Source organism: Saccoglossus kowalevskii, chromosome 14, assembly GCF_978046115.1.
Source record: "Saccoglossus kowalevskii chromosome 14, keSacKowa6.1, whole genome shotgun sequence".
In the NCBI taxonomy this organism is placed as follows: domain Eukaryota; kingdom Metazoa; phylum Hemichordata; class Enteropneusta; family Harrimaniidae; genus Saccoglossus; species Saccoglossus kowalevskii.
Window position 1 is genome coordinate 14,748,186 of NC_140654.1, and position 27,602 is coordinate 14,775,787.

A 27,602-nucleotide genomic window follows, 5' to 3' on the forward strand; every position below is an offset into this window, starting at 1 on the left:
GAATAAGCTATTCGTATTTTTACCTCTTACTTAATAATTAAATAGTTTACAGTTTAGTTGCTTTCCATTGATTGTTACTTTAATTGCAGAGATTGAGGATTAAAGTCCTTTTTTTGTGTGTTGCCGCCCACCTCCCAACCTTCTGAACATCTAGTTAATTGTAGGTATTGGAGTGGGGCACATATGGGCAGTATATTCATTAATATTCACTATTTCTGAGACTATGTGAGTTCACTGGTAAACCGAAGAGTCCCCATTTTGAAAACTATCAACGTTTACTCGTTAATCACAGTTTCAGAAAAAAAAATAGTCAATGATCAAAGTTCGAATATAAAAGACGCAAAAACGACAAAATCATTATGTAACCACTCTACTGACTATAGTTAAAGCGGGGAGTCTTCATTTGCGCATGCGTCAGATGGCCATAGAGTGCCGTTGTTTACAAACTAGCGTCTACCCATGAGCCTTTGCGTTTTTAGCATGTGTTGTTATCGTTGCTTGGGACTCAATTCCCGCGCGTGCGCAGGTACCGACCCTCCCGCTTTAAGCAGTGGTAACGAAACATTTACAATCTACATGTGAATGTAGAAATGACATTTTGCAATCTTTTGCAATGGGGTGGTCACATGTTCAAAATTAGAATAAATATCATCACGTGATATTATATTGTAGACTCGGGCATCACACTACTATCCGTGATGTCTTGAGTGCATATGTAATATCTTACATAACAGGCATTATAATAATATATGAATTCGCATTTATTTACACCAATGTTAAAAATAAATATAATAACGAGATCGATAGTGAGTGTTACACGAACAAATGTTTAACTCGAATAAGATATTCGCCTTTGACTAAATAGTACGAATTGAACTTGACACAGATTCAATGGTAGGTGACGTGAATGTTGAATTATGAATAAAGTAAAGTTTATGGAACACGTTAGATATTAAAAGTAGAAATGTTCTCAGTTAAGGTAGAAGCGTAATGATAATAGTTGTTAATAAATCTAATGCGACAATGTTAATTGGCCATGGTTTACTATCTATACCCATGGTTACTTCAATGAAAAGACATAATGTTGTGTATTACAGTAGTATAATATGAGGAAATTGGTAAATAATATTCAGAAATTGCTATTTAAAAATATAATTATACTGAATGCTATATTTAAATGATCACATTCAATAAAATGATACCATCAATTGGATATGGGAACAATACATTCTAGGTAATTTCATTCATTCCTATAAGCTTCTGTCTTAAATAACATTACATTGAGTTAATTCTTCAAAATAGTTTCAAAACCATACGTTTGTACTGAATACTAATATTAGATACTTTGACAACCACATTCATAATATTCGTAGTAGCAGTTACACCTGTGTGTGCGTACCCAACCCGTGACACCTGGCGGCCATTCATTTTCCCTTGTGTGTATCAAATAAACAATATGGAATTATGGCAAAACGTCATGTTTCATCTTTGAAATTTACACTTAGACGATGAAAAATATCCATATTTAATGCTTCAAGTAATAAAGCCACAGCGGTTTTATTCCATTTTAAATTACCCCTACATCTGCCCTACATAGTGTGGCCATTCATTATTTTATTCTCATTATCACAGTTAAACTTTCAAAATACGAGCTTAATGTATTAAATTGGACTGAGGGCGTAATACAACAAATTGAAAATTGGAATATTGGAGTCAAATTTCATTATTCCATTATTTCATCTGGGTCTTGACCTGTTTTAAAGATAAACAAAAAACCCAACTAGCGAGATTTGATACAAGGTAGCAACCGGACAGATACCCAAGACAGCTGAAAACTGAAAAAGTCTAATGTTACGGCGTTTTCTATCGGCTGGAAGTTGAAATATGTCGACATGACTTGCACTGACACAGGACGAAACAGCGCATAGAACAGTACGACGCGCCCGTAATAGTCACGGCGGTTTCAACAACGAAACTGTACGACACAGATCGAGAGTAATATGGCGATGTACTCGTTACACTGGTTTTATATATTGTCCTTTGTAGCTAATAAAATTATGAACAGTCTCGTGGTTACAAATTTAGTTGGCATAGGGATTGGACAATCTATTCAAGTTGAAGGTCGTATTAAGATCAAACTGAAAAGAAAAACTATGTAAACACAGTACCGCTGTATTCAGGAGTATTCAGGTGAAGCATTTACTAGCAATCAACTGACAAGGTGACACGCGCTCTATAGCAATATCCATTTTGAAATGTTGTTGGTTGATTCCTACCTAGCACCACAATGTTTTGACTGCCACCGGATATGTCGGTCCCTTTGCGTATACGTCGAAACTAGGTCGGATCCTACCAATACACATTGAATATTGAAATATTGATTTAAATATATCAATTTTCAATTTAGATTTGTGCGCTATACACTCGACGATGTTGAATTCATCACATATTGTGATATGTTCTTGGGGACGTTTGTAAAAAAATAATAAATGGTCGTATTATGTACCAAAGCTAATGTAATTTTCTATAACGTATTTTGTATTTTAATTCGACAAATGCGCATTTGACAATATGGATAAAATTCAATTTCCGTTATCGTTATCAATATTGAGAAATGTTTTTTTTTTTTTTTTGGTATAATCACATTCATTTTATGTGCCATGTATTTTATATAATGAATGGACGCCAGATGTCATGGATTCTACCCATGCACCAATGATGGTTCAGTGTGGCCATCTGAACGACTATACTTAAAAAATATACAATTCAAAAAAATACAAATTTCAAATCCCGAATAAAAAACCTTCATCTGAATCTCACATCGAACCTGACACGAGAGTAAATACTTATTTAGCTAGTGCACATTGCCGGCCATCTCGAATGAATGTGTATGACACGTGTATAGGTTACTCGTTATTTATATCATTCGACATTGATAACACTGTTCACTAAATGCCATATAAATTAACAATTTTAATTATTGTACATAACTTTAATTAGTCCACGTATGCAGTAATAAAAGTAACCCTCGTAAAAAAAAATATATATATACACCCGGGAAAAAAAAATAATTTATGGACAAAGAAATGCTGCTGAAGTTCCGAGAACACCATTCAAATTTAGTTCACTTGGAATTGGAACCATGCTTGTGTTTTCTCTTGGCAGTGATAAAATATCTTGCCTATGTGAAATAAAAAAATTACAATAAATTGAACATCGTTTCTCTATAAAGTTGCATTTATTTATTTAAGTGCCACTTCGTAACCAATATATACACCATTCAATTTCGAGAATATGAATGGGTACTTAAGTGCAGATTATGAATTTGAGCGCCCCTCCTAATTAATTATTTAATTAATTATTATAACATATTAAACATTATTTTAACGCGTGTTATGTTTTTCGCTTGTTTGGGCAGTGATTAGTAATAAATAAACGAAATTTTAAAACACATTTGTACGATGAACCAATGAACAAGGTGATATGAATATGTTTTAAATTGCTGAAGGTATTTTTCATTACTTATGTGAGTGCACTTGATTCAGTTATTGCACGTTATACTTTTTACTGCAATAACAGCGATTAGTATATTCTGAAAATGTAACCTAGAACAAGACCTCCTACTTAATGAACGCACCATGTTTAATGTGTACGATTTAAACTATAATAATTTCTATCATTTGGGTTTAAATCTATAAATATATATAAAACAATGAAATATACTTACAAATTCATACTACTCCAATATATGTCATTATTCGTGAAAGTGATATCAAATGGCGCATCGCCCTCTTGCGTCACAATGTGAGATACTAACGTTGATACATTAATGCATTCAATAGTCGCAGCTGTAATAACCAAGGCAAATACGTCAATAGTTTACGTTGTCATAGAAACGGTTTATAAGTGCGTTAATACGTTAATATACACGTGTATAGACATATTTGTTCAGTCCCGTGAGATATATTGAAACGGTAATAGTTATCGTAGCCTGTTTAAAACAATCAAAACAGCTTACTGTTGTCACACCAGCAGATCTCGTCTGTTTTGCGATCATATGTTATTCCAGTTATCATGGTCTGACCATCCACGATCACGGTAGAATTCTGTCCATACAAGTCTGACTGCATTATGCCATACTCCCGTGTTGTGACGCCAACTCTTTCGTTATACGCCCAATACAAGTAACTGCAATTACAGAAATTCCAGAAACATATGGAAGTCAGTACAAGTTTAAGTGTGTACAAATTATTCCATCTACAATAAATGGTCTCATATATTACTAATACAAAACCACATACCCGTTAATGGGGTCAACTGCACAGGCCGCTGGTTCTTTAGGATTGTCTGGGACTACTTCTTCTCTCTCGTTTGGATCATCAACGTTTAATCTCTCGATAACTTCTTTATTTATGTCCACCCAGTATACATATCTATTGACCCAGTCGTATGCAATGTCAACAGCGAAATCAACATCTGTAATAATAATGCATAATTTTAACACTTTCCTTTTTTCCAAAAATTGGGACATTATAGTTATTAGGCCCCAGGAATTGTGTAAAAAAGCAAAACTTATTATCGACATTTTAGCGGTAAAAATAATGGCGCTCAGAAGATTAACAATTGTCGATGACATGGTATGTTTATGGCGTAGAAGACTGAATAAATTATGAAGTAAAATCTGTAAGACGCCCAAATATAATGTCCAGATGTCTGGTTATGATAGTGCATTCCAAGTTCATCAACAAGTGTTGACACTGTTCTCAAGAAAGATTCTTTCTGTAACAGTATTGGAAATCAAAAACAGTTTATACAAACTTTATATTTATAAACTAGCTTTATATTGTTCGCAAGTTGAGAAAATTCCAGTTATGTTCAGATGAAGATACTAACTGACTCTAACGAGTGGGAAAACAAAATACCTACATTGGTTTGTAGTGCCAATGTTAGTGACTATCTATATATAGCATCTCTATAATACAGAATCTTACCTTCAACTGCTAATACTTCTATGGTTAAACCACTCTCGTTAAGTTTGCCGCGATTAACAGAATGTGGTATGCCACCACACCAATACAGAAATCCGTCGACGCAGTCAAAATCCACAGCATGTGCTTCCGCGTACTCAAGTAATAATGTAGATGTTTCGTTAGTACCCGGAACGAAACTACTCACACCTACGTTAGATTCGCAATAAAACACCATAGCTGTAGTTGAAAAAGAAATGTACGTTTTCAGGTAAAATAAAGATATATTTATTCCAGATGTAATTTAGTCGTCAATATATCGTCGTCAAAACAAAAACGTTTCCGTTACATATAGTTGCAACACTTCGGCGTTGTGTGTACTTAATGCTTAGAAACATTGCGTAGAAATGTACATGCTCTAAAATTATGTATATTGCAAAACAATTTGTTTGGCAATCACTTTGCTCCTCTGATTTACAAGGTCATTCAAATTCAAACTGCGCATGCGCAGACAAGATACTCTGTAACACGGAGTCGATTATCATTATAGAGTTATATCTTAGTATAATTTCACTAAATTAAAGAAAAACATCTGTTCAATTCTTGTAAACTATTATTTTCTGTTGATTACACGCATTAGACAGTGTGTACATACCATCACACGTGACGTTGTCGCTATTCAATACAAATCCAACGTTGCACAAACACTCATACGATCCAATAGTATTGACGCATATTTGATCACACCCTCCATTGTCTTCAGCACACTCGTCGATATCTAAAGTATTACATAAAAGAAAAAAGATCATCAAAATGCATGGAACAAACTGGTTATTTAAATATATGTTAAAGTGGTATTGTCGACAAAACTTAGTTATAAGCGCTTCTCATTTTTGAGTAAGTTAAACTTTAAATTTTAGTTCCTGAGCTATACTTGTTACAAAGCTCAAGATCATTATTAATTTGTCTGCACTACAATATACCCGTCATGCATTGCTGTTCGAATTCTATTTCGAGTGTGCACGACACACATCTAATTTAACGTAATTGTTGATTAAGGGTGGAAAACGAAAGTGAACGGGTCAGTGTGTATTGCCTTCTTGGCCAAAATAGGTTATTAGTAACATTACGACAGAAATACAGTACTATATGCAGTGCTGTGGTGCAATTCTTTGATTCGAACTCGTCTCGGCTTCGCGATTTCGGAAATTGTTTGAATGTTGGCCTTTTCAACCCTCACTTCATGTTAAATAGATGTAGTATGACATGTCTCCGTCTGACAATAGTGTTCGAGTTCTTAGGCAATTATAACAGGAGTTTGTATAATATAGGGTCAGGACTGTACAATCCCAGTATACTGTAGAAAATAAGAATTCAATAAAAATAACCCAACGCAATCCTAAACTCCTGTCGGTGTTGATTGGTTGATTAACTATCCTCTACGAGTGTCATTATTAGAGTTTACGTGCGAAAAGTATGATAGACGGCGGAAAATGTCATCCAGTCGTGAAGGGAAAGGGTACACTTTCTCTGTCGGTGGCGGCGCTGTCATGCCACTCGTAAGCCGTACGACTTGTTCTATTTATCAAGTATTTGTGAAATCGATGAAGAAATTAAATTTAAAAAAATAGCACAGTATCTATTTTGTCTCTATATTAGTGGTATAAGATTCGTAGATTAGAAGAAGATATATAACATATTATCAGATTGTTTAGATTGTCATGCTGAAATAAACGTTATACATCCATGTACGTGCCTCGTTTTCAAGTAACAGAATTTTACGCGACCTTAAGTCGCATGCAAACCGCGAGATTTAGTTATTAGATATAGTAAGTTAACAATTCCATAGATAGTCGTTCAATTAGTGAAACTGATCACATGGTCAGACTGTTTCCACTACATATGCTAAAATGTATTTTTTCCGAACCAGAATTTGTTTCGTCTCGTGAGGGGAGGGGGTCAGCATGTTATTGTGGGTAACTGATAGACACACAATAAAAAAAACAACACCGAATTACCATCACAACTTTTCATGTCGTCATTCAGAATAAACCCAGCGTAACACAAACATACGTAAGATCCTATCTCGTTACTACATGTATGTTGACAGCCACCATTATCAATTACACATTCGTCAATGTCTTTATAGAAAATAAAGGACATGGAAAGGTGAAAGATTAATGGACACAATTTTCACATAAAATTACAAAAACGACAAATACAACACCGTAATTGTAGAAGATAGCATAAATCATCAGATAATCAGGCAGGAATGTACATATTACTCGTATATTTAAACATAACAACGTGGGAGTGCCGTAGTACATGCAAGATACAAAAACGCACATTTATAAACACGAAAACAAATAAAAATGTTACCCTGGCATGTTTTGTTGTCTTCATTGAGTAAATAACCCTCATCACAGTAACATAAATATCCCCCAGGAAGGTTCCTACATCCCTGTTCACATCCACCATTGTTCCAAAGACATTCGTTAATATCTTTTAGAAAAGACATTTCCACAGAGATTATTTGTTCGAAATTTTTTCGTTTTAATTTACTAACTCATTTTTGAACCGTCAAAAATTAACTCAGTATATTGAATAGAAACGAAATGAGCATGTGTTTGTTTTTTTCGAACTACCGTGGCATCCATAGCATAGATAATGTCAGCACTTTTTTGTGCAGATTGTAATTGCTGTCACGTAATAATAAAAATACATAAACTGTTTTATTAGTATATTGACTTTCTCGCAGAAAAACTGGACAATGTCATCTGCTTAGAACTAGTTTGATGCTAATAATATCAATAGTTGAATAGTTGTGTCGTCCAGTTTCTTTTCGTTAATCAATCAAATCATATGATTGCTGTTGGCCATATTTTTTTTTCAAACCGCGTTTTATCTGAAACTCGCTGTGTGCGGGCGCACTTACAAATCAGTGTGAGGTTTATGTCAACCATTTGCTAGGAGTTTTAGCTGGTAAACATGTGTTTTTCTGACCAGAATACTATAATTACATACACGTTATTTCATGAAGTTAAAAACATTTTGATCGTTGTAACCTGTTTGTTTTGAAATCCTGAATGATATTGTTATAGTTACTGATTAAATTAAACTACTGCATTCAGTAGTGTGAATTCTGTTTTAAGAACCGTGGTAGTCGTCAATCGCGCATGGTACTAACTACAACACTTCATTCCAAAACTCACCATCACAAGTTTTCTCGTCTTCATTTAAAATGTATCCATCCGCACAGGAACAAACAACAGTGTCATTGTACATTGAACAAGTCTGGTTACATCCGCCATTGTCAAGTTGGCAGCCTGTAAGTCCTGATAATGACATGAGTATCCCGATATAGAATGCAATTGTACAATATGAATAAATCCACAGCTTTTCCTAGTTCAAGTTTAAAATATAGCTAACAAAGCAGAAGAAATGTGCCTATTAGAAACTACATTTTACCACGCGGACGCTTATGTGTAACTGTCTATAATTTGGTTATGCACGTAATTTCCACTATGAGACCCCCACCCACAAAAAAAAACATTGAGAAATTTGTACTTAAAATGATTTAGTGAAACGAGGGTAAAACAGTACATTACGCAACTAGCTAGAGTACAACACATTACATGGGATCACACGGAGTGGATATACATACATAAATAGTATTTCCGCGCCGCTTCCACATGATATGTTGTTATTGGTCAATCCTTGGTCACATGATATTGCGTACTTTTCCGTCACTGCTCGCGAGCAACAAAACCTTGATCAAATTGTCAAATAAATGTCAATGGTGAATGTTAGAGTACTGCATACAGTGTAGTTGGAATATTATACTAATGTCGAACTGTGAACCGTCTTTCGTTTTTTGTCTATTTTTGACAAAAGATTGTTCCTTGTCGTCTGACACTGTTGTTTTAATTTACATGGTTAGGTTAGGTTAGGTTATGTTAGGTTAGGTTAGGTTAGGTTGTTTTAATTTACATGGTTACTGTGCAGTTTGCAAAATTAACTGAACTTGACGCTTCCTCCTGTTCAGGGATAATCACCATTTATCAAAAAAGCCCGGGAAACAAGTGTGAAACGGATTTTAATGATTTTTCCGGATAAGTTGAAACCCCGATATAAAATTTTCCCCTAATTTTATTGCACAGCAATACACAATCAATCAATCAGCTAAGTGTACTTGCATCCGACAGAGTTACGTTGTAATTTGAAGGCAATACTGCAACAATTTTAGGAGTTAGTTTTAGCGCTAATAGTACTAATTTTACCGTGCTTATATCACCTTGGCAACCAAGTAGTGCACTACATAACTACGTCACTATACAGACATTGCAACCACGTTTCATCAAAATCGTTCCACGCTAAAGAGAAGTGGTTGAGAAAAATATTTATACAAACTCACAAATAATTAATATACCGTTATCGACTAGAATCTTGACTGGCTTCCACTTGTTCTAACCATGGAACTATAAACCCCATGTTCTAACACACACATTGATTGCCCCACGCTACTTATACAAACAATGTATTTTACACGCGTTATGTACGAGACTCATATCGAACAGGACGCGGCGCAAAGCAAAGACCAAGTATGCGTATCCGGTGGGAAGTTGCTACACAAATATATGGTCATGTTTATTTTATCTTATATACACGTTGTTTAATAGTTATAATTCTGTTCTGAAAAGGTACTTCAAAATAAAGATGCATGACGCAGCATACACATGAAAACATCGACAGATTACCTTTATTCTTCAAACTCGGTACCATGAATACAACAGCCAGGACAACAGCTAGTAGAACGATAAACCAAAGAAATGAACAAAATACTTTCAATGTTGTATTCTTCCCAGTTTTCTGAAACGAATCAAACAATGCACATTACTATAAATCCCCGGGGTCACTCTATATTAAAACCTTACACCATGTGCGTTCTTGCTAGAAAATAATAGGCCCCTAGGGCTGGCAGCACATTGGCAAACCATACCCCCATTGCGGACGCAATGTAAATTTAGTACCCCCTAGATCAGACATATTGAAGAAAAAAACACCCCTTATTTCAGACACATATTGAGAACATCCTGCACCTTATTGCGAGCATTCTCTGTCGTGTTTTTTTTTGCAATCAAGTGGAGTGTGATCAACTCAAACAAGTTACTATGTGTGCAACTCCTGTTGGTGTCATTCATTGTTAGATGAAGAAACATGAAAACTATTGACATGATTATGAATATGATCATTTATTTTAACACACTGAAAGGTGAATATACTGGTCAAGTTTTGACCGACAATTGTTAATATTGTACGTGTCATACCCTTGCTTCGCTGATTACAGATTTTTGAATATGTTTTATGTTGTTTGTTATATATACACTACTGAAAGGTCACGGAATATACTGGACGGGTCAAGTTCCCACCGACAGTTGTAAATTTTGTATGTGTAAGAACCTTGTTTCACTAATTACAGATTTGTGATTATCTGTAATTAGCGAAACGAGCCATATACGTATTAAATATTATTATTTTCGGCAATATTTTGTAAATATTGAGCATATAAAACCAATATTCACTGAATACAGTTCAATTTTTATTATGTGTGTTATCCTGTTTCGTTTCGTTTCTTCGATTACAATAAGCCTTCTCTGTATGCTTGTGTTGGTAGTGGCGGGTAAGTCCCAGTGGGAAAGTTCAGGTGGACGTTTGCGGCCTAGTCGGGGCTATGGGTCCGCCAATTCGGGGCCTAGGGCGGTGTATGAGAGTGGTTGTTGCAAGAGCGGGCCTACAGTGGGCGCAGCAACCCTGTGAGTTTATTTCTGAGAGCCTATTGCAGACATTAGCATTTTAAAGGGGGCCTATTTGCCTCCCGCTTTCCCGCTAAATTTGGAACGCACATGGGGTAGTAACAGCATATAGAGTGAACCCCCCGGGTATAAATCACACTTTCAAACGACTAAGCGAGAGTGTGAGGCGAATAGGTGAGGGAAAGCCTTTCACAGAACCGATTATTATATTGTTTTATAGTAGGTAATATTTAGTAATCGTAGTCTTAGGTAACTATTAAAAATAGCTAAACGTTTTTACTTTTGTTTGTTGTCCACTTTGTTATTGTAAATGTTAACATTTACTTCTATGCTATCGATAAAGAGCCATTGCTCGAAACATCTAGCTATTTTTAATAGTTCTTTAGAACCACGATATTATTATCTTATAAATATATTATAAATATTATCAGTCCGAGCATCGTTTATTATTATCATATTGTTTTGATCGGTAATCGGCAATCGAAACAAACACAATTGATTGATTTCTTTTATTCTAAGTGAGTAACGATTACACAGCTGTGTTATTTTGGCCTACACTGCCGCCCTAACCCATATACGTTATCACTAGAGGGCTACCCAAGTAAATGTGTGAAGTTATTTATTGAGTTATATAATATAATGGCATGTCACTGTTACATTGTTACAACGTAGGTCATTACGTCATTTACATTTAATGCATGATGAATAGTAATGTAAGTATTGTTATTTAGAGTAAAGGAACCAGGATAAGGACAGTGCGTTCATTGTTTATGCAAACATCTAAGCCCGAGACCTGCTATTTAATTGAATAATTCAATTTTAAAACTGAATTTCAATGTTGAATTAATTTGATTGATATCGGTGTTGAATTCAGAGGCCAGCTAGTGGATACTCGACAGACTGATTATGACATCACTAACTAAGTTTTTTTTTATAAACTTCACACGTGCCTCTCTTTCGTTTGTGGTTGCCAATGTCACTAAGTTTCGATAGAAGTACGCCACCTTGCGACTCGTAACCGACTGACAACACTGTTGTTATTTACTTAGCTATTGTATTAATTTGATACATCATACCGGTGATGTACAAACCTGACACTATTACTGGTATTTATATTTACCACAGTCCCCGCCCACTTATTCTAATTAAAATAAATGGTGAACATTCTTACCCCTTTCTGTAAGAGATCGCTTGTTTCTGTTTCCGGCATTGTAACCAATCATTCATCAAAGTTACTATAAATAAAATGAAAAAAAAAACAGAAGCAATTATGCGTTATGTAAAATTAAATCGTGTTGCCTATAATAAACGATTTTCTACGAGATATCGCGTTATGCGAGAAAGGCGCATACAACATTTTATTAATCGAATAATTTATAGTTTTGGTTATAGTTCAATAGCAAAATGCCGATGTCTTCAGAGGTATACATGGAGTTGGGATACCCTTACTTTACCTAAATGGAACATAATGTGTATAACGCATTCTTAAATAACGAAGAAAACATCCTCTAAAAACAACCATTTTTTGTGTTCATCCCTTCAACCGTTTCCCTATGCCATGACTTTTGTTTGTCATGCTTTTACGTTCACTCCTAACGTGGAGTTTCGAGAAGTTAAAAGGTATATTCAAGTGTATTATTCGCACATCTATTGGCGCATCTAAGGCGGTTTCTGGGGGGGGTCGTAACCCCCTCTTGGAAAAAAAAATAATTAAATGCTAAAAATTACAATTACGTGCTAATTGCATGTCAAACATATTTTCAGCTGAATGTTTAGGAACAGTGTGGTAGTCAGATATTCCTCTTCCATGAATTACATGAGAATATACCGTTTCGGTTATGAAGCATTTTTCTAGTTTCGGACACTCAGCCGAATGTTTTCATACCATTGGCAAATATGTATTATTATACATCTGTCACCGTAACGTTGCTGTAAAATACGGGGTATTTTAATCCAACCATATTAGGAGATGCGAATTCTAAATATGGAATGATTACGCGCGTAAGCGTCCTCTAATAATAAAAACAAACATGGCTGCCCCCAGGGTTTGACCGGACTCCACACAAAGAAGTTCGCTGATTCTGTTCTAAACTTTTTGGATTTCGGCATTCCCATGATGTATCCTTGGAAGGAAAAATGTATAATGATACACTCAGACATACTCCCCCTGTATTGTCTTCGTGCACACTTTGAGATATCCTCGTAATAACCTCACAATATATTATACAATAGAGTAAAAGATAATTTGTAAAATTTATAGTAATTTGTATAATTTTGCTAGAGACATTTATTACATTTGCCATTCATGCCACGTCACGGTAGGAAAATCGAGAGAATAAGTCGGAAATTTAGAGACATTTATTTTCTTTTGAGTGCTGGAGAAAAGGGAAGCAAAAACATAAATATAAATGGAATTGATACACATAAGTATTGCCCAAACAAAAGTAAGTATAATTCAACATTTCGACAAGATTATTTAATACAAATTGCAAAGAAAAACAAAATAAAACACAATGAAATGTCACTGCTACTACTGTTTTCTTTATGAAATGGGGCGGTATTTTTCGATTGGTGAATTGAAGCCAAAACAAAAATGCCTTTGTTGTTGTTAAAATTCATGACAAAACAAGTATATACACCGTGATCGTCTTCAAACGTATCTCAAACTTAGTTTTTCTGAAGCAGTATTTTTAAATGTGACACGATTTACAGATCTGATTTACAGATTTTCTAAATTCTTTGAATTCAATCACTTTGGAATAAATAGCGCCCTCTGTGGATCAATTATAATATTGAAGAATTTGTAGATCCGCCGTCGTCGCTAGCGTCCACGACATTACTGGTGACAATCTGCGTTGTTTAGTTTGATATGTCCCAATACAGTGCACGTGTATGCCCACAGCAAACCTCAATCAACGGACAAGTCACGGTAATGTAATTCATTAGCTGAATAACTTTTCGCTGTAGCTGGATTACTTTGCCCGTCACAAGCTGTTGGTGGTTTCCACCGTATAAAATTATTCCAATTATGAGTTCAAGTTTGCACGTAGTTGTGACTTTTGGATGAGAACAATAACTTGGTCAAAAAAGCACGATCAGTATTTTAATACTAAGTCACCACAGGAGCTACAGATTACAGATTTTATAGCAGGTTTTTCATAACAGATTTCCGATGGGATCACAAACACTCGTGAACAGCAGTCAAAATATAGGGCAACGGTCCAGTTATAATCTCCATATTTTGTTCTATCACACGGATTGAAGCTGTCTGGTCGTTACAGCTGCGTAGCACCCGCTGCACGCAGATGTCTGAGAAAAACAGTTGGGAAACACGAAACAAACTAAATATTTTACGGTCCTTCTTACTTTCTAGTCACAGGTAATAACATACTCCGGTTTGTGGTTCTGGGCACGTGTCTATTAATACATAGCTCTATGCTAAACTCGTTATCCGCCGCAGTGAAACGACGCCCACGTGGATTGCCATTTAAACTTGAGTTTAAGAAATATATGGTCGCCAATGTTCGAAAATAAATGATAGCACTTTTGACTATATATTGTGATGTTATTTGTTTGTTGTAATATTTTTGTGCAGTGTATTTTCTGGTTGAGGGCTCCTCAAATGTAAATCATATTTATAACTTAGATTACCCTCATTAAATAAAATACTATTCTGACACGCCGTAATAGATTCTAAAAATATATTAAAAATGGAGCTTGTACAAAAAGAACATCTACACAGTTATGATGTATCCCATACGTTTTTTTCTCTATAATATAAGAAGTGACCTGTGTCAAATTAAATATTGTGTGGTGATATATTTAAATTAAGACCAGGTAAAGGTCTCATTTTGAGAGACAGTTGGAATTGTTTCAATTCGCAACTGCCAATGTGTGATAGGATAGTTTTAGTGGTCACGGACGGTACATGGAAATAGATGATGACTTGTTTTCAACGTAGTTCCTGGTACCTCGTTAATATGAAAACAAATCAAAAAAGAATTGCCGTTGATAATAGACAGAGGAATATCAATGTTGTCCACGGGGTCACTTGATTGGTTCAGTCAGGGAGTTTGTAGAACGCTATGGATTTAAATAACTTTGGTTGTTTCAAATATTCTTTATATTCCAGCATTATACAACAATATGGAACGATTTATTATAGAATAGAAACGCAGCAGTTGTTCAATGGAATGATGAAAACGCTACTGCTCATGCGCTTTGACTCTAATACAGAAAATTGTAAACGCATGCGCACTAACATTCTCATTATCTCATTTAACAATGCTACGATTTTCCGATAAATCATTCAAACAATACCAAACAACATTATTTGAAGATGCGTAAAACACGAAAATGCCACATAAAATTTGTGGATGCTTTCACAGGTCGCAACCACGGCAGTTCTGGTACCGTGAATGGGCCACAAAATCGCGAAAGTTCAACACTTGACAATGAAACAAAATAAATCTTTTGTTTTAATTGCTTCTGTGACAAAAGTCTTCAAAGCAATGTTATACACAAACGCAACTTTGCCGGGTTGTCCAGTTAGCAAATTTGTAAGTATGATTATATATATAATTCAATATAATATTAATTCTTATAGTGACAATAACGTCCAGCACAGTGTATGTTGATGTGCTCCAACGTGTTCACGTATAATAATCGCAATCTAGATTGGGAGCGCATAAAATATATTGTTAGTATAGTTTATAAAAACTCAAAACGTGTTAAAACGTGGATAGATCAAATATATAATGAAATGAAATAAATAACTTATAATGTATGTGAATGTAACCTTTTTTATTCATAAAAAATGGAATCGTATTATTATATATGTGGAATTTAAGTAATGTGACGACAAATAAGGTGCACATATGTTGAAGAGATCCGACATAAATTGGCCAGCATCTTGGTATTTGCTCATTAGAATTTGGATTACCAATACTAAAACATTGAGAATGGTAGTTTCGTTGTAGGCAATAATACATCTAAATCCAACTAAATCTATAAAGATAATCTCAATAATCAATGATGGGCCGCCCACAGTCTGAAACAACAGAAATTATTACATAATATTGAGAACAAGTGAAAAATTATGTTTAACGTTAATATCATAAGTCTTATTTTAATCTTACCTTTCTACAAATAGGTTTTCTACGAATAAATCGCCCGACGAAACGATGGCTGACAGGGAGCTCGGGTGAGAGTTGTGCTTTGTCACAGTATGTCTCCACTTTGCGGTTATTCCATTATAACCGTGTGAGCTACAGATATGAGTGTTGTGGAGAATTATGACACCTTAGAAATGATGGTAGTTACAAATTGGGACAACAACTAGTAAAATACGCAATTTTTCCCCCCGACAATGTAGTCTAACCGAAATGGACGCATATAAAAGGGCCGACATGTATTTATTTAACTTTCCTACTTCATTACTATCAGGCTACGCCTCCCAGTTTAGAAGTCGTTCCGTCTGTTGATATGAGTTTTAAATATAACTGAGCATACGGACCACGTACACAGCCTAATACAGAATATGGTATTCATGTAAACAGACAACATGATATATTATTGTCACGTAATGCATGAAATTAAATGGAATCTTTCGAACGCTGTCAAATTGTTGCGATTCACAAATAAATAATTCTGTCAGTTGTCGCATTGCATCGCGTTGCTGTATGGGGGAACAGTAACTTGCCTTGGTTATTCGACATGTTTGGATCTGTGAATTACTACATGAACATAACAATGGTGCACTATAAAGCTACCTGTTAAAAGTTGTGAAACCGCATAGGAAACGGTTGTTAGTCATCTTCACACCGTGTTATTATTCACTCTGGTGACCTGCCCCTCCTCTTCTAAAAAATAGAATGGCTTACTTGGGCTTGATTGGTTGCCGTTCTATTCACATTTAAGCCAATTGCAGTCCTTGATTGCCATATAAAAATTGATGCCTGACTTGGAAAAAGCAGTCAGGTAGTCGGAGAACCAACACGATAAGTGAAGGATTTCACTCTTGGCCACCGGTCTCAAAATGACCCGTCTTTGGATATGTGAATTCATGAATGACTTGCTATCCTAGCGTCAGGAGCTTATTACAAAACTGACTGATCATATTTTCCCATCATTTCGTTAGTGCTTCTGAACTTTACCAGAGTTTATGGACTAAACGTGGCCCACCCCCAATACATAGTATGGAGGCGATGGTGGAATTTTCATCAAACACTGGTTAGAGGAGAAGACTAACTCTCTACACCAATTCATGAAACCTCAGATTGAATCAAATTAAGCGCCTTCCACATTGGAAAGTAAGAAATCTAAAGGCTTTTCAACTAACTGGTTGAAACACAGTTCACTATAAATTCCTCCGTTTCGGACGGATGACGGGCAGCAAAAGGTATAATAAAATAAAATTATCCCACACACTATTTGAACTATATTTGCCTGTGTAGTGGTGAACTGTGCTTTCGTACATGATATACAATCACTAAACAACGTCTTCCCCACAGACACAGAGTAACCGGATATTTATTGAGACTGCTGCGCTTCCAGTATGAGTTTGAGACGGTGATGTCAGATTGGTGTATATATTCAGATTGGTCCCGGTTACTCGAAGACTATTTTTCTACCCCAAGGTAGCAAACACTACATTAATTATTACAATAATGCTGCGTTCAAAATAAGTTGGAGGACAGACAATAAAATATGTTGCCATTGTTGTCTTTGAAATTATAAAAGAGTTAAACATAGCAGTAACTGCCGTATTCTATTCGGAATTATTGGTATTACGGCAATATATACCCCCCCCCCCAGAAAGTAAAAATGACTTCCGGGTTCATGAATATAGCTATTTCTTGCTCCATACAATCCCGTGAATGCACTGTAGAATACTAATAATTTGCTCGTATTCTAGTGTCGCGTACAGTGGGGACAACAATCAATATGGCAGATTTTTTGGTGTATAAATAAACGACATCTCTCAATCTTGCATAAAGCGGCAATAACTGTGCTTTTTTTTAAATACAACTAAATAAAGATGATAAAATCATACTGAAATATTGCTATGCAAATTGACCCAACTCAAAGCTATTGCCAATATTAATTGTGAAAACTAAATGTCGACTAATCGCCTGTGATGGAGACAGTCGGACTTTCACTAGTAAATAAGTCTGCCTTGTACGATTATTATTATTATTTCTATGCGTTCAATGTGAATCGAAAGAAGTTCTGCGACACACCAACCGTGAGCGCCCGCTCACGGTGGAAATAATTTAAAAAAATATACCCGTCTTGATAAAGAACTAACAAAGCGAGAATTTGAGAGTAGAGCGATTATACAAAATAATGCAGTCCTTAGAAATATAATAGATATGTATATAATACTATAACGTAGCTTTTAAACACCAACATAATATGTTGATCAGCATATTCAGAAAAAAGTATACTACCAATCTTTTTACATTTTTTTTTTCAATTTTAATTATTTATTTGTTTTGGTGTATGATTTTATTATTATTTTTTAATTTTTTGTAATCGTCCGATCGCGAAAGCCCAACAATCTGAACAACTTCCGATATCTCGTTCAACTATCGCAAACTTTAATAACCAATCGAGGAAAGCCTTCACAAAATGAATTACTCCTCACTATAGGAAATCATTGCACCGAAAACACTAAATGTCGAAATAAATAATCTATTAATCACTTCAATGTCATATATCTTCTGAGTGAGAGAATAATTTTCTGATAGATTGCACAATGCATGGATAAAATTCTCTCCACGTGCGTAGCGATAATTACACTGTACAATTCACTAAGTATTACAAAGTAAGTATGTAATACGTCGAGATTACGTATATACGTAAGTACTTTGTATTTGTGCAAATGCGGGCGGTTATTTACGCATTAATATCATATTGTGTTCCGTGTAAATATATTATCAAACGATATATATGGTGGCAGTGTGCATTTCTTAATTATAGGTGTTGCCAATTGCCAATTTATTGACGTTTATCAAGTAAAACTATGTATCTAAAAATAACAACTGACAGATTGAGTTGTTAGTAAATTATCTTTGCCATGTTTTAGCCGGCGGTCGTTTGTTTGTATTGTTATGTTATGTCCGTGTTTCATCTGTCTGCCTGTTTGTACAGGCGTGGATATTGTTGCCATGGATACAGAAATTTTGTGAATGAGTTTTATTTATTTATTTATTTCAGATAGCCTGAAATCGAAACTCGATAAAATTTGAACAAAATCCAATCTGTAAAATTATGGTAAAAATGTGGACCCGGTTGAAATGGAATGAAACTACATTAACAATGCGTACAGCTAAGAATTAAAGATCAAGAAATGGTTTGCTTAATTTCAAAATTTACTTAATTTGTGAATGGGCCCTCAAAGGAAGATCAGTTTCATACCGACGTTGACAAGTTGCTGGTGATTTTAATTCCGATGATATCAAAAACAATTTTATCCACTTCGACTGTGATCGCCGAGAAACTGAAATTACATATGCGAAAGTCAAGAAAACTATGACGGCATTTTGATGGAGTTGTTAAATTGCAATCGCGAATACTATGAAATATTAGTGAAATTGTTCGATAAAATACTCATCTTTGTTGTTTTTCCTGAATGATTGTATAACTTCAATAAGAAGGGGGATAGAGGTGCTATTAATGTTTATAGAGGAATTATTGTTACTGCTGGGTAAAACATTATTGACGTCATAAATATTAATGGAAGTTGTTTTTCATATAATACAAAATGGAAATGCTACTTTAATGTTTATCTAGTTACTATGATGTGCACACTCATTCGAAGTTAGGTGATACATTTTTGAAAGAAGGTTCCAAATTAAGCAAGATCAATTTACCCGATTTAGAGCAAGAGGTAATTTTAATAATGTATGTAGAGTGAAAATAATTAATAGCAAAACTCAATACCAAGCTGCTCCAACCTAGCCTAAAAGTTGCGCAGTCCGATGAGACTAATTTTATAGAACTAAGCATAGGTGCTTAAATTCACAGGGTAGCAATTATCGACAAAAGCTCCTTTCCACATAGTGCCAAAACGAATGGAAAGCCAATAAGATTCATTTGGATTTAAACATATAAATCAGAGATATTTGAAGCCCACTTGATAATTATTTATTCACAGACCCGGTTTGATGATATAACTACACACTAGATCTAAAACAAATGGCATAACAATATATAATATAATGAATGCCAATCACAATTTCAAGTGCCATGTAATTTTCACAAAACCGTCACTGCTTGATAATAAATGGCTAATCTGTACTTATCTTGTAGCCGGTTAATTGTGTAAAACATGATACAAACATTAAAATGAAGTCACCGAAGCAATAATCGGTGATAGTTATGTGTAGAACCATGGTATAGCTTTAATTTACAGAGTATGGGTCATGAAAAACAGACATGCTGACAACAAACAAATACAGCAAGAATGGCATATATGGGTATGGTAATATAAGACACATTTAATTAGCTTGATTTTGATACCTCTGAAGCCTTGTTCTATATTATTATTTTATGTGTAATAAAACCCAATGAAATTCGTAATTAATCAACACATAATTCATTATTATAAAAATCATTGCCCCGGGAACACTAAATATCGAAACAAATAACATATTAATTACTTCGATGTTATATATTTATGGATGAGTGAAACATTTTCCAAGGCATTACACAATGCATGGATTACATTCCTTCTATATGCGCTGTGATATTTACGTTATCAATTCTATAACTTATATAAACCTCCGACAAATATGATGCAGTGGAAAACGCAACTGCTCTGGAGTAACACGTCGTTCACTGTCACAGTAAGTATGACAAATATTATGTAAACCTACGTACCATCATATACGAATACGTTTTATTTTCGTTTTTTTTTATTTAGACACAAATCCCATAATGTCTATGATTGCCATTTGATATTTAGTGTTCGTCAGTATTGTAACTGCTACAACTTTTGTTTTTATTGCAGTACAAATATTGTGTGGGTTGTACGAACGAAGCAATATGAACTCTAAATATCTTGCTGTCATTCTTGTAACCGCAATTATTATTGCAGAGACAGTCACTGTAGAAGGAACATCGGTAAGTTGTTTTCTAATTATCACATTGCAAATTAAATAACTGAATGAATTGTGTTGTCCGGAAAAAACTAGTTTTACTTGTTTTTTGCTAGGATCAACTTATATTTTGGATAAGAGTAATGAAGTTGTTCTAGTATCAGAATGTTATAACATGTATATGTCAATAGCTGCTTAATATCTCCACTGAAAATGTGTGAATAGAATTTATTAACATATAATTTGATTTACTCCGAAATGAAATTAGCACTTTCCAAGCATTTAATAGAGATCAAAATGTGAATCATTGATTGACAACCATTTTGAAGACTTGCATGGATGTTCAAAACATATGTTGTTCCCTTCAATCTTGCCAACTAGTAAACTAACTACGAAATATTAGTGTACATATATTTATGTACTGAAATTTAATCGACATCGTCAAAAACGTCAGACAATGTAATTTGAACAATATGAAATCGAAACGATTACCACGTTCGGACAAAAAATAAAAGTTTGGAAAAAATGAAAATTATATTTTCCCAACAATTATCGCTAATTCTGATCATCAAATTACTACCGGTATGTTGAAACTTAACCTTATGATGTTATGGCGGTTCGAGCAAAATTGAAAGGTTATAACATGAAATATAACAATAATAACAATAACATACGACTTTTTTATTCCATGCGACCGAGCACCATTTTGAGATATGAAGCGATATTTTCACCATTTTGGCCATTTTCCATGACATTTTTGGGTCGATTCATTATATTTTGTTTCATGTTCGTAACCCTAATGACATTAACTCGTAATAATGACATTCAATGCATCTCGTTTTTATGACATATTTTTATTTTATTTCAATTTATCAGTACAATCGTCCCAAACATCGACGTAGCAAGGGTCGATCATTTGATCTGAACCAGGTTGAGGATTCTGTCGAGGAAGAAAGGCGGGAATTCGACAACTCTGCGCGGAGATATGTAGAAAATGAAGAGGAACGGCAAATCGATTAATGTTATATAATAAAAACACAAAATGATGTCATAAACAATGAGTTGATATGGTGAAATGTTGATATTAAAAATGTTTTACATCAAGAAAAACTTTTATTATGACCTCATTTTTGAAGAAATACTTGCATAGCTTATGCTGCGTTAGTTTGGGTGTATTTGTGTGCATTGAGAATGAAAATCGAATGTCACTATGAGGTTATGGGAGTATAGCAATCCCGTGAACACACACTGCCGCATAACATAATGGCTCACGTAAAGATGGGAGTGGATATCTGCGAGTGGATATTCGCATAAAAAGGGTGAAACGGATAATACAATACATATTTAGAGCTCTGGTCGATTGTGTAAGCCAAAATAACATAATTTTGCATTTCGTTAACGTGTTGTTTATAGTCCTAAAAATAAAATCATATTTGAATCACACAATGAGAAAGACCGCAACTGCTTTGTTATACTATCATGCCAGCTAAAAGATTGCCTGGTACAAGTATTTGTACAGGAATTGTAACGAGTATCTTCAGAAAGTATTATTGCATGTGCCATTGCATTGAAAGTGTATGGTTCAGTTAATACATACTTTTGCCATGGTAACATGAAGAGCTGTGTCGCATTAAAAATGTCCAATTACACGTGACACCCAGTTTGGGTAATAATGCTATATTTCCATTTTGCGGTTACTATTTGTATTTCACTACGTTATAACGGAAATTTCCGTTTTCAACTAAGATATTGCTTGTCAGCGCAAAAACAATGCCGAAATTAAAATGATAAATTTAACAACATTTCCCAGTTTATTACAACTGCATCCGTGTGGTTTGATCAAGTCACCGATTGAAGTAATTGGAAGTAACGATTGATTGATTTAATAATAAATCATGCAATTCATAACGGCAAATTTCAGCGGTGTTCAAAGCTTTAGTTATTTCAGCGATATTCTAAATTCAACAGTATTATCGTAAATATCACAGTTCATACGACATAAACAAGAGGAGAAAAATACAGATGTGGTGCATTTTCACCAATCCTGCTCACATGTGCAAAATCATTATAACTAGATATTAGGAGATTGACTATATTAAGAAAGTCTGATATAAAACTGGAAAACATTACTTGTATTAAAACAGATTATATAGTATAATTTTCATATGTTTGAGTAATTGAATTATTTGTTGTGAAAACTGAGCAGGTGACATTGCGTTTTGATTTTCATGTCGAAGTTTAAGTAATATTAGTATAAAGATAATACATACAGAAGTACAAAACTCTGCAAGTACCTTAAGTAAGTACATGCTTCCAAGTGTCGGTTTTGTACTTGTAACATATTGGTCGAGTGTGTGGTGTTGCGGGATCTGTACTTTCAGGAATTGTAAATATGTTGTAAATATGTCATTATATACATCATTATTATTATATACATCACAAACTGCCAACATATGTCATGCATAGGATAACAAACAAAACAACACTACACCAAAAATAGGATAACAGCCATAGAATAAATAGATCGAGTTATATTCAGTGAATGTAAAAACAAATCAAGACACGAATGCGAACTATATACAGTTTTCCACATAATTTTATAAAGCTCATCGGGATCATTTTTTACTTTTATAGTAACATCAAGTATCCTTCAGAGGTCTTGAAAGCGCGGTAGTCGTCGCGCTGCGCATGTGCGAGATATATGGGTCTCGTATAAACAAAGATGGCGACTTTGACTGAGACGTTTCCAAGCTTTAATTAGGTAATTTTCATGTAATTGGAAGATATCGAAGAAGTCACCGGCGGTAATCAGTGCAAGTCGCGCCCAGGTCAGACCTCATTCTTGCGATTCCCATTTGAAGAGCGCATTGTATTGAGGGAAAATAAATATTTATCAACACAAATGTCGCACATGCGCAGCGCGACGACTACCGCGCTATAATATAGTCCATTCATACTTTCAGACCCCCCTCCCCATGTCTCCGCACTATTCGCCCTTATCCAAGATTCGAGTACGATGGAATTCGACGAATTCTTGGGTGTATAAATGACTATACCACAACTTCTTTACCTGATAAATATTTGATTTGGCTAGTCTGCTTGCAGTTAGCGAAACATAAACGTCATGGAAAATGTCCTGTTGGCTAGACACGCAAAGACAAATAACATTCTAGGTTAAGTGCTTGATAAGATATTTTGTGACTATATTCAAATTAAATTGTATTTCCCTTAATATATCACCTCAACGTCTTTTTACATCTTGCCCTCCTTGGTACGTAATTCAATAATATAATTTCCATACATATTACACATTTCTCATTCTGCATCTAAAGAGCTGCAAGGTAAGCAGAAGACTATCACTCAGTTGCCTTGTACTATTATTATGTTGTGTCGTGCCCTTTCAGGGCGAACTTAAAACAGTTCAGTGGCTCGCATTCCTTCCGCCCACTTACGGCGGATATGATATTTACATTCGTCTGTACAAGGAGCTCCGGAACGGATTTATACGCACATGTCAACGCATTCACTGAAAAGCACTTATCTGTTAACTAACCCCATAACATGGATTATACATGGGCACAGTAGATATTTTGACCAACATATTCTGGAAAGGTGTATCCATGACTCCTACCAAATAATGTAGCAAACATTACATATATCATATTTACGTGTTGGATTCTCGTTCCTATCATTGTTTTAATTGTATATAATAGTGAGAATAGTCCATAAACACAATGCAATACGTAATCAACACAATACCCTACACTATAATAGCAATTCATTTCCCCAGAAACACTAAATATTGAAACAAATAAATTATTAATTACGGCAATATCTTCTGGATGAATGAATATATTTCCGATGCATTGCCCAATGCCTGGCTTACATTCTCTGTCACAGTGTAAGGCCTGCTTATTGCAATTGAGAGGGCCGCCCACAGAACTCACACTGGACAGGGGGTTCTTTCACTGCTAGTATGGGGTAGACAAGACAATAGTACTTGAAATGAATTACACATACATCAAAGTATCAAGTTAAAGCTCCTGGCTGTAATACCTCTCAAAATAATTACACGAAACAAAGCACAGAAAAATACAATGAATAAATTCACTAAAATAGGGAAGTGAGCATTGGTGATAACTCACAGTTCCAGGATGTAGAAATGGATGACATTCAATGACGTCTGCAATACAACAACGAAGAAATACAGGAATCTTGCTTACAGAGAAACGCTGGTATTCTGAAGGACACAACTGAAAGCAGGAGATCGCAGAGCAGTTCATACAAGTCTCACAGAATAATGGTTGAAGCCTGTATCACTTGTCTCACAATATCCCAGTAGCTACACACATGATACACAGTAGAAATGATGAACCACAACTGTCCTCAGTCTGGGCCATTTATGCCTATAAATTGGAAAAACTAAGGACAGTTGGGGTCCATCATTTCTACTGTGTATCCTGTGTGTAGCTACTGCAATATTGTGTGACATCCTTTCTACATTCGTATCGATATTTACGTTTTCAATTCAATAAGTATTATAAACTTCTAGCAAGTTGCAGACGTTACATAGAGATCAATGCTTGACTATACACACTGTACGAAGTTGTGAAAAAAAGAACAAAACAAAAAATACCCTTTCATCATACCCAAATGGTGCTTAATTCAGTGAATCCCAAATACATACTTGATTTGACGTTAAGCAGCACACTGCTCATGGCTTCGTGTACCACTTTTAACCTGGCATGCTAGTTAGTGATATATGTTTAGCTATAATAATTAGGACCTTATTCGTAATTCACTTTACCCGAAACGATAACACCATTACAAAAATAATATGGCGACATATATTGGTTTGATGTTATCGTTGAAATATTTTTAATCGATCCATTATAGGTTCTCTTCTATGTCATTGTATTGATTCGTATTAAAAATAATGGAATCCCTAAACCAACCAACACAATATTCATTATATAAAAAGGTCATAACTCTGACTAATTGCCCAGGGAACACAAAATATCGAAACAAAAACATATTAATTACATCGATGTCATATATCTTCTTGACGAGAGAAATATTATCCAATGCATTACACAATACCTGGATTACATTCCATCTTTCTGTGTAGCGATATTTACGTTATCAATTCTACAACTTATATAAACCTTTGACGACTATGACGCAGTGCACACACATTCGCTACTCTGGAGTAACACGTCGGTTATTGTCACAGTAAGTATGTAATATCATGTAAACCTGCATACCACCTTGCATGAAAATGTGTTTTTCTGCCGTGGTAGGGCCATTTTTTGCTTAGAATTATGTTACATGCAAACATATGCTATTGCTATTTACCTTAGCATCCATCAGAATTATAATTGATACAAAATAATGTTGTTTTAATTGCAGTACAAAATACTGTGTGATACAAACGAGGCAATATGAACTCCAAATATCTTGCTGTCATTCTTGTAACTGCAATCATAATAGCAGAGACAGTCAATGTAGAAGCAACATCAGTAAGTCTTTTCTAATTATTACATTTTGAATCGAATAACGCATGATAATTTTGTTGTTAGGGACAACTTATAATCTGTCTAACATTAATGGGGTCATTCTAGCATCATTTTAACATTTTCATGTAAATATAGCAACATATATTTAAGACCTTTACTGAAAATTCGTAACATTGGTTGATTTACTCCGGTATGAAATTTTCACTCTGAACTCATTCCTTAAAGATTTGAATTCGGAAATTCATCGATATTTGTTTTCCATAAGTCGCGCACCTCCATACAATTACATATTTCACATAATAACGCTCATACGTCAACACAGGAATACTCTCAGTGTGTTATTTTAATGTGGACCACAACAATACAGAACAAGTGCAACTTTGAGGAAACTTCAATTGTTTTCCGTGATTCGCGCACATTCATACCGTTAAACGTGTTACATAATAGTACCAATTTCCCAGTATGCTCTAGTAACGCAGTCCATGTGCTATTTTAATGTTGACCGCAGTAATGTGGAGCAAGAGCAAATTTGGATGATTCTAATGAGTAATGATAAAACTGAAAAACATATTGATATATATAAATATGCATATAAATTAGTGGATGCCACTGATTGAATGGTATCTACGTGCATTTACATGCTGTAAACGTTCTGATTGCACTACAACTCTGTATGAAGGCCGCTGGCTGGTGGGTATATTATGGGCAGTAACCAGTAAAACTAATTGTTTTGTTGTTTTTACGTATGTGTATCTTTGTTATAAATATTAAACTAAATTAAGTCATGTTGTCCCATGTGTTAATAATATGATTCGTATCTGGATAATATAAGACTTTTTCATTTCGTGTGGCCAAGCAAACTTAGTAAAATTGCAAATTTTCACCCATTCTCCATTTCATTTCGGAATCTAAAAATTTCCCAGTGATCCACTTTTTTCCATTTACAGTATAAACGTCCGAAGCATCGACGACGCCACAAAGGTCGGTCGTTTGACGTGGACCAGGTTGATGATTCATTCGAGGAAGAAAAGCGATATTACGACAACCCTGCTTGGAGTTATGTAGACAATAAAGACAAACGGCAAATCGATAAATGATATATTAAATACTCACGAAATCGGAAACAACTATATATGATAAAACAACGCTTTATTAAAATATGATTTACATCAATAAATAGTTTTGAGATTTGCATATCTTGAA

At 34.8% G+C, this 27,602-nt stretch overlaps 2 protein-coding genes and 2 long non-coding RNA genes across 4 annotated transcripts; 2 read left to right on the forward strand and 2 right to left on the reverse strand.

Annotated features, from left to right (window-relative positions):
• Window positions 1-743: 743 nt before the first annotated feature.
• LOC144364060 (vitellogenin receptor Yl-like) lies at window positions 744-15,999 on the reverse strand. The gene is made up of 9 exons (XM_085507664.1): window positions 15,919-15,999; window positions 11,952-12,015; window positions 9,725-9,836; window positions 5,623-5,745; window positions 4,992-5,207; window positions 4,302-4,476; window positions 4,019-4,188; window positions 3,728-3,848; window positions 744-3,181 (listed from the first exon to the last, which is right to left on the reverse strand). Exons 2-9 carry the CDS (start codon window positions 11,988-11,990, stop codon window positions 3,073-3,075), a joined length of 1,065 nt encoding a protein of 354 aa, XP_085363790.1. The 5' UTR covers window positions 11,991-12,015; window positions 15,919-15,999; the 3' UTR covers window positions 744-3,072.
• On the reverse strand, window positions 6,209-8,315 carry LOC146734490 (uncharacterized). Its single transcript, XM_085508202.1, has 4 exons — window positions 8,180-8,315; window positions 7,347-7,469; window positions 6,986-7,108; window positions 6,209-6,324 (listed from the first exon to the last, which is right to left on the reverse strand). The coding sequence occupies exons 1-4, from the start codon at window positions 8,313-8,315 to the stop codon at window positions 6,209-6,211; spliced, it is 498 nt and encodes a 165-aa protein (XP_085364328.1).
• A 4,580-nt stretch (window positions 16,000-20,579) lies between the features above and the next one.
• Window positions 20,580-21,993, forward strand: LOC102802530 (uncharacterized). The gene is made up of 3 exons (XR_438584.2): window positions 20,580-20,631; window positions 20,796-20,908; window positions 21,760-21,993. It is a non-coding gene; the product is annotated as an uncharacterized LOC102802530 (long non-coding RNA).
• A 4,072-nt stretch (window positions 21,994-26,065) lies between these two features.
• LOC144364056 (uncharacterized) lies at window positions 26,066-27,602 on the forward strand. The gene is made up of 3 exons (XR_013422817.1): window positions 26,066-26,115; window positions 26,293-26,402; window positions 27,347-27,602. It is a non-coding gene; the product is annotated as an uncharacterized LOC144364056 (long non-coding RNA).

What these genes read in the sequence shown, in the direction of transcription:
- LOC144364060 (XM_085507664.1), bottom strand. Translation starts at nt 11,990, where the DNA reads ATGCCGGAAACAGAAACAAGCGATCTCTTACAGAAAGGG. An exon ending in GCAGTTGACCCCATTAACGG is followed by an intron (nt 4,189 to 4,301) that starts GTATGTGGTTTT and finishes CTGTAATTGCAG; the next exon opens with TTACTTGTATTGGGCGTATA. An exon ending in TATTGGAGTAGTATGAATTT is followed by an intron (nt 3,182 to 3,727) that starts GTAAGTATATTT and finishes TATTTCACATAG; the next exon opens with GCAAGATATTTTATCACTGC.
- LOC146734490 (XM_085508202.1), bottom strand. Translation starts at nt 8,315, where the DNA reads ATGTCATTATCAGGACTTACAGGCTGCCAACTTGACAATGGCGGATGT. An exon ending in AGACGAGAAAACTTGTGATG is followed by an intron (nt 7,470 to 8,179) that starts GTGAGTTTTGGA and finishes CTTTTCTAAAAG; the next exon opens with ATATTAACGAATGTCTTTGG. An exon ending in AGACAACAAAACATGCCAGG is followed by an intron (nt 7,109 to 7,346) that starts GTAACATTTTTA and finishes TTTTCTATAAAG; the next exon opens with ACATTGACGAATGTGTAATT.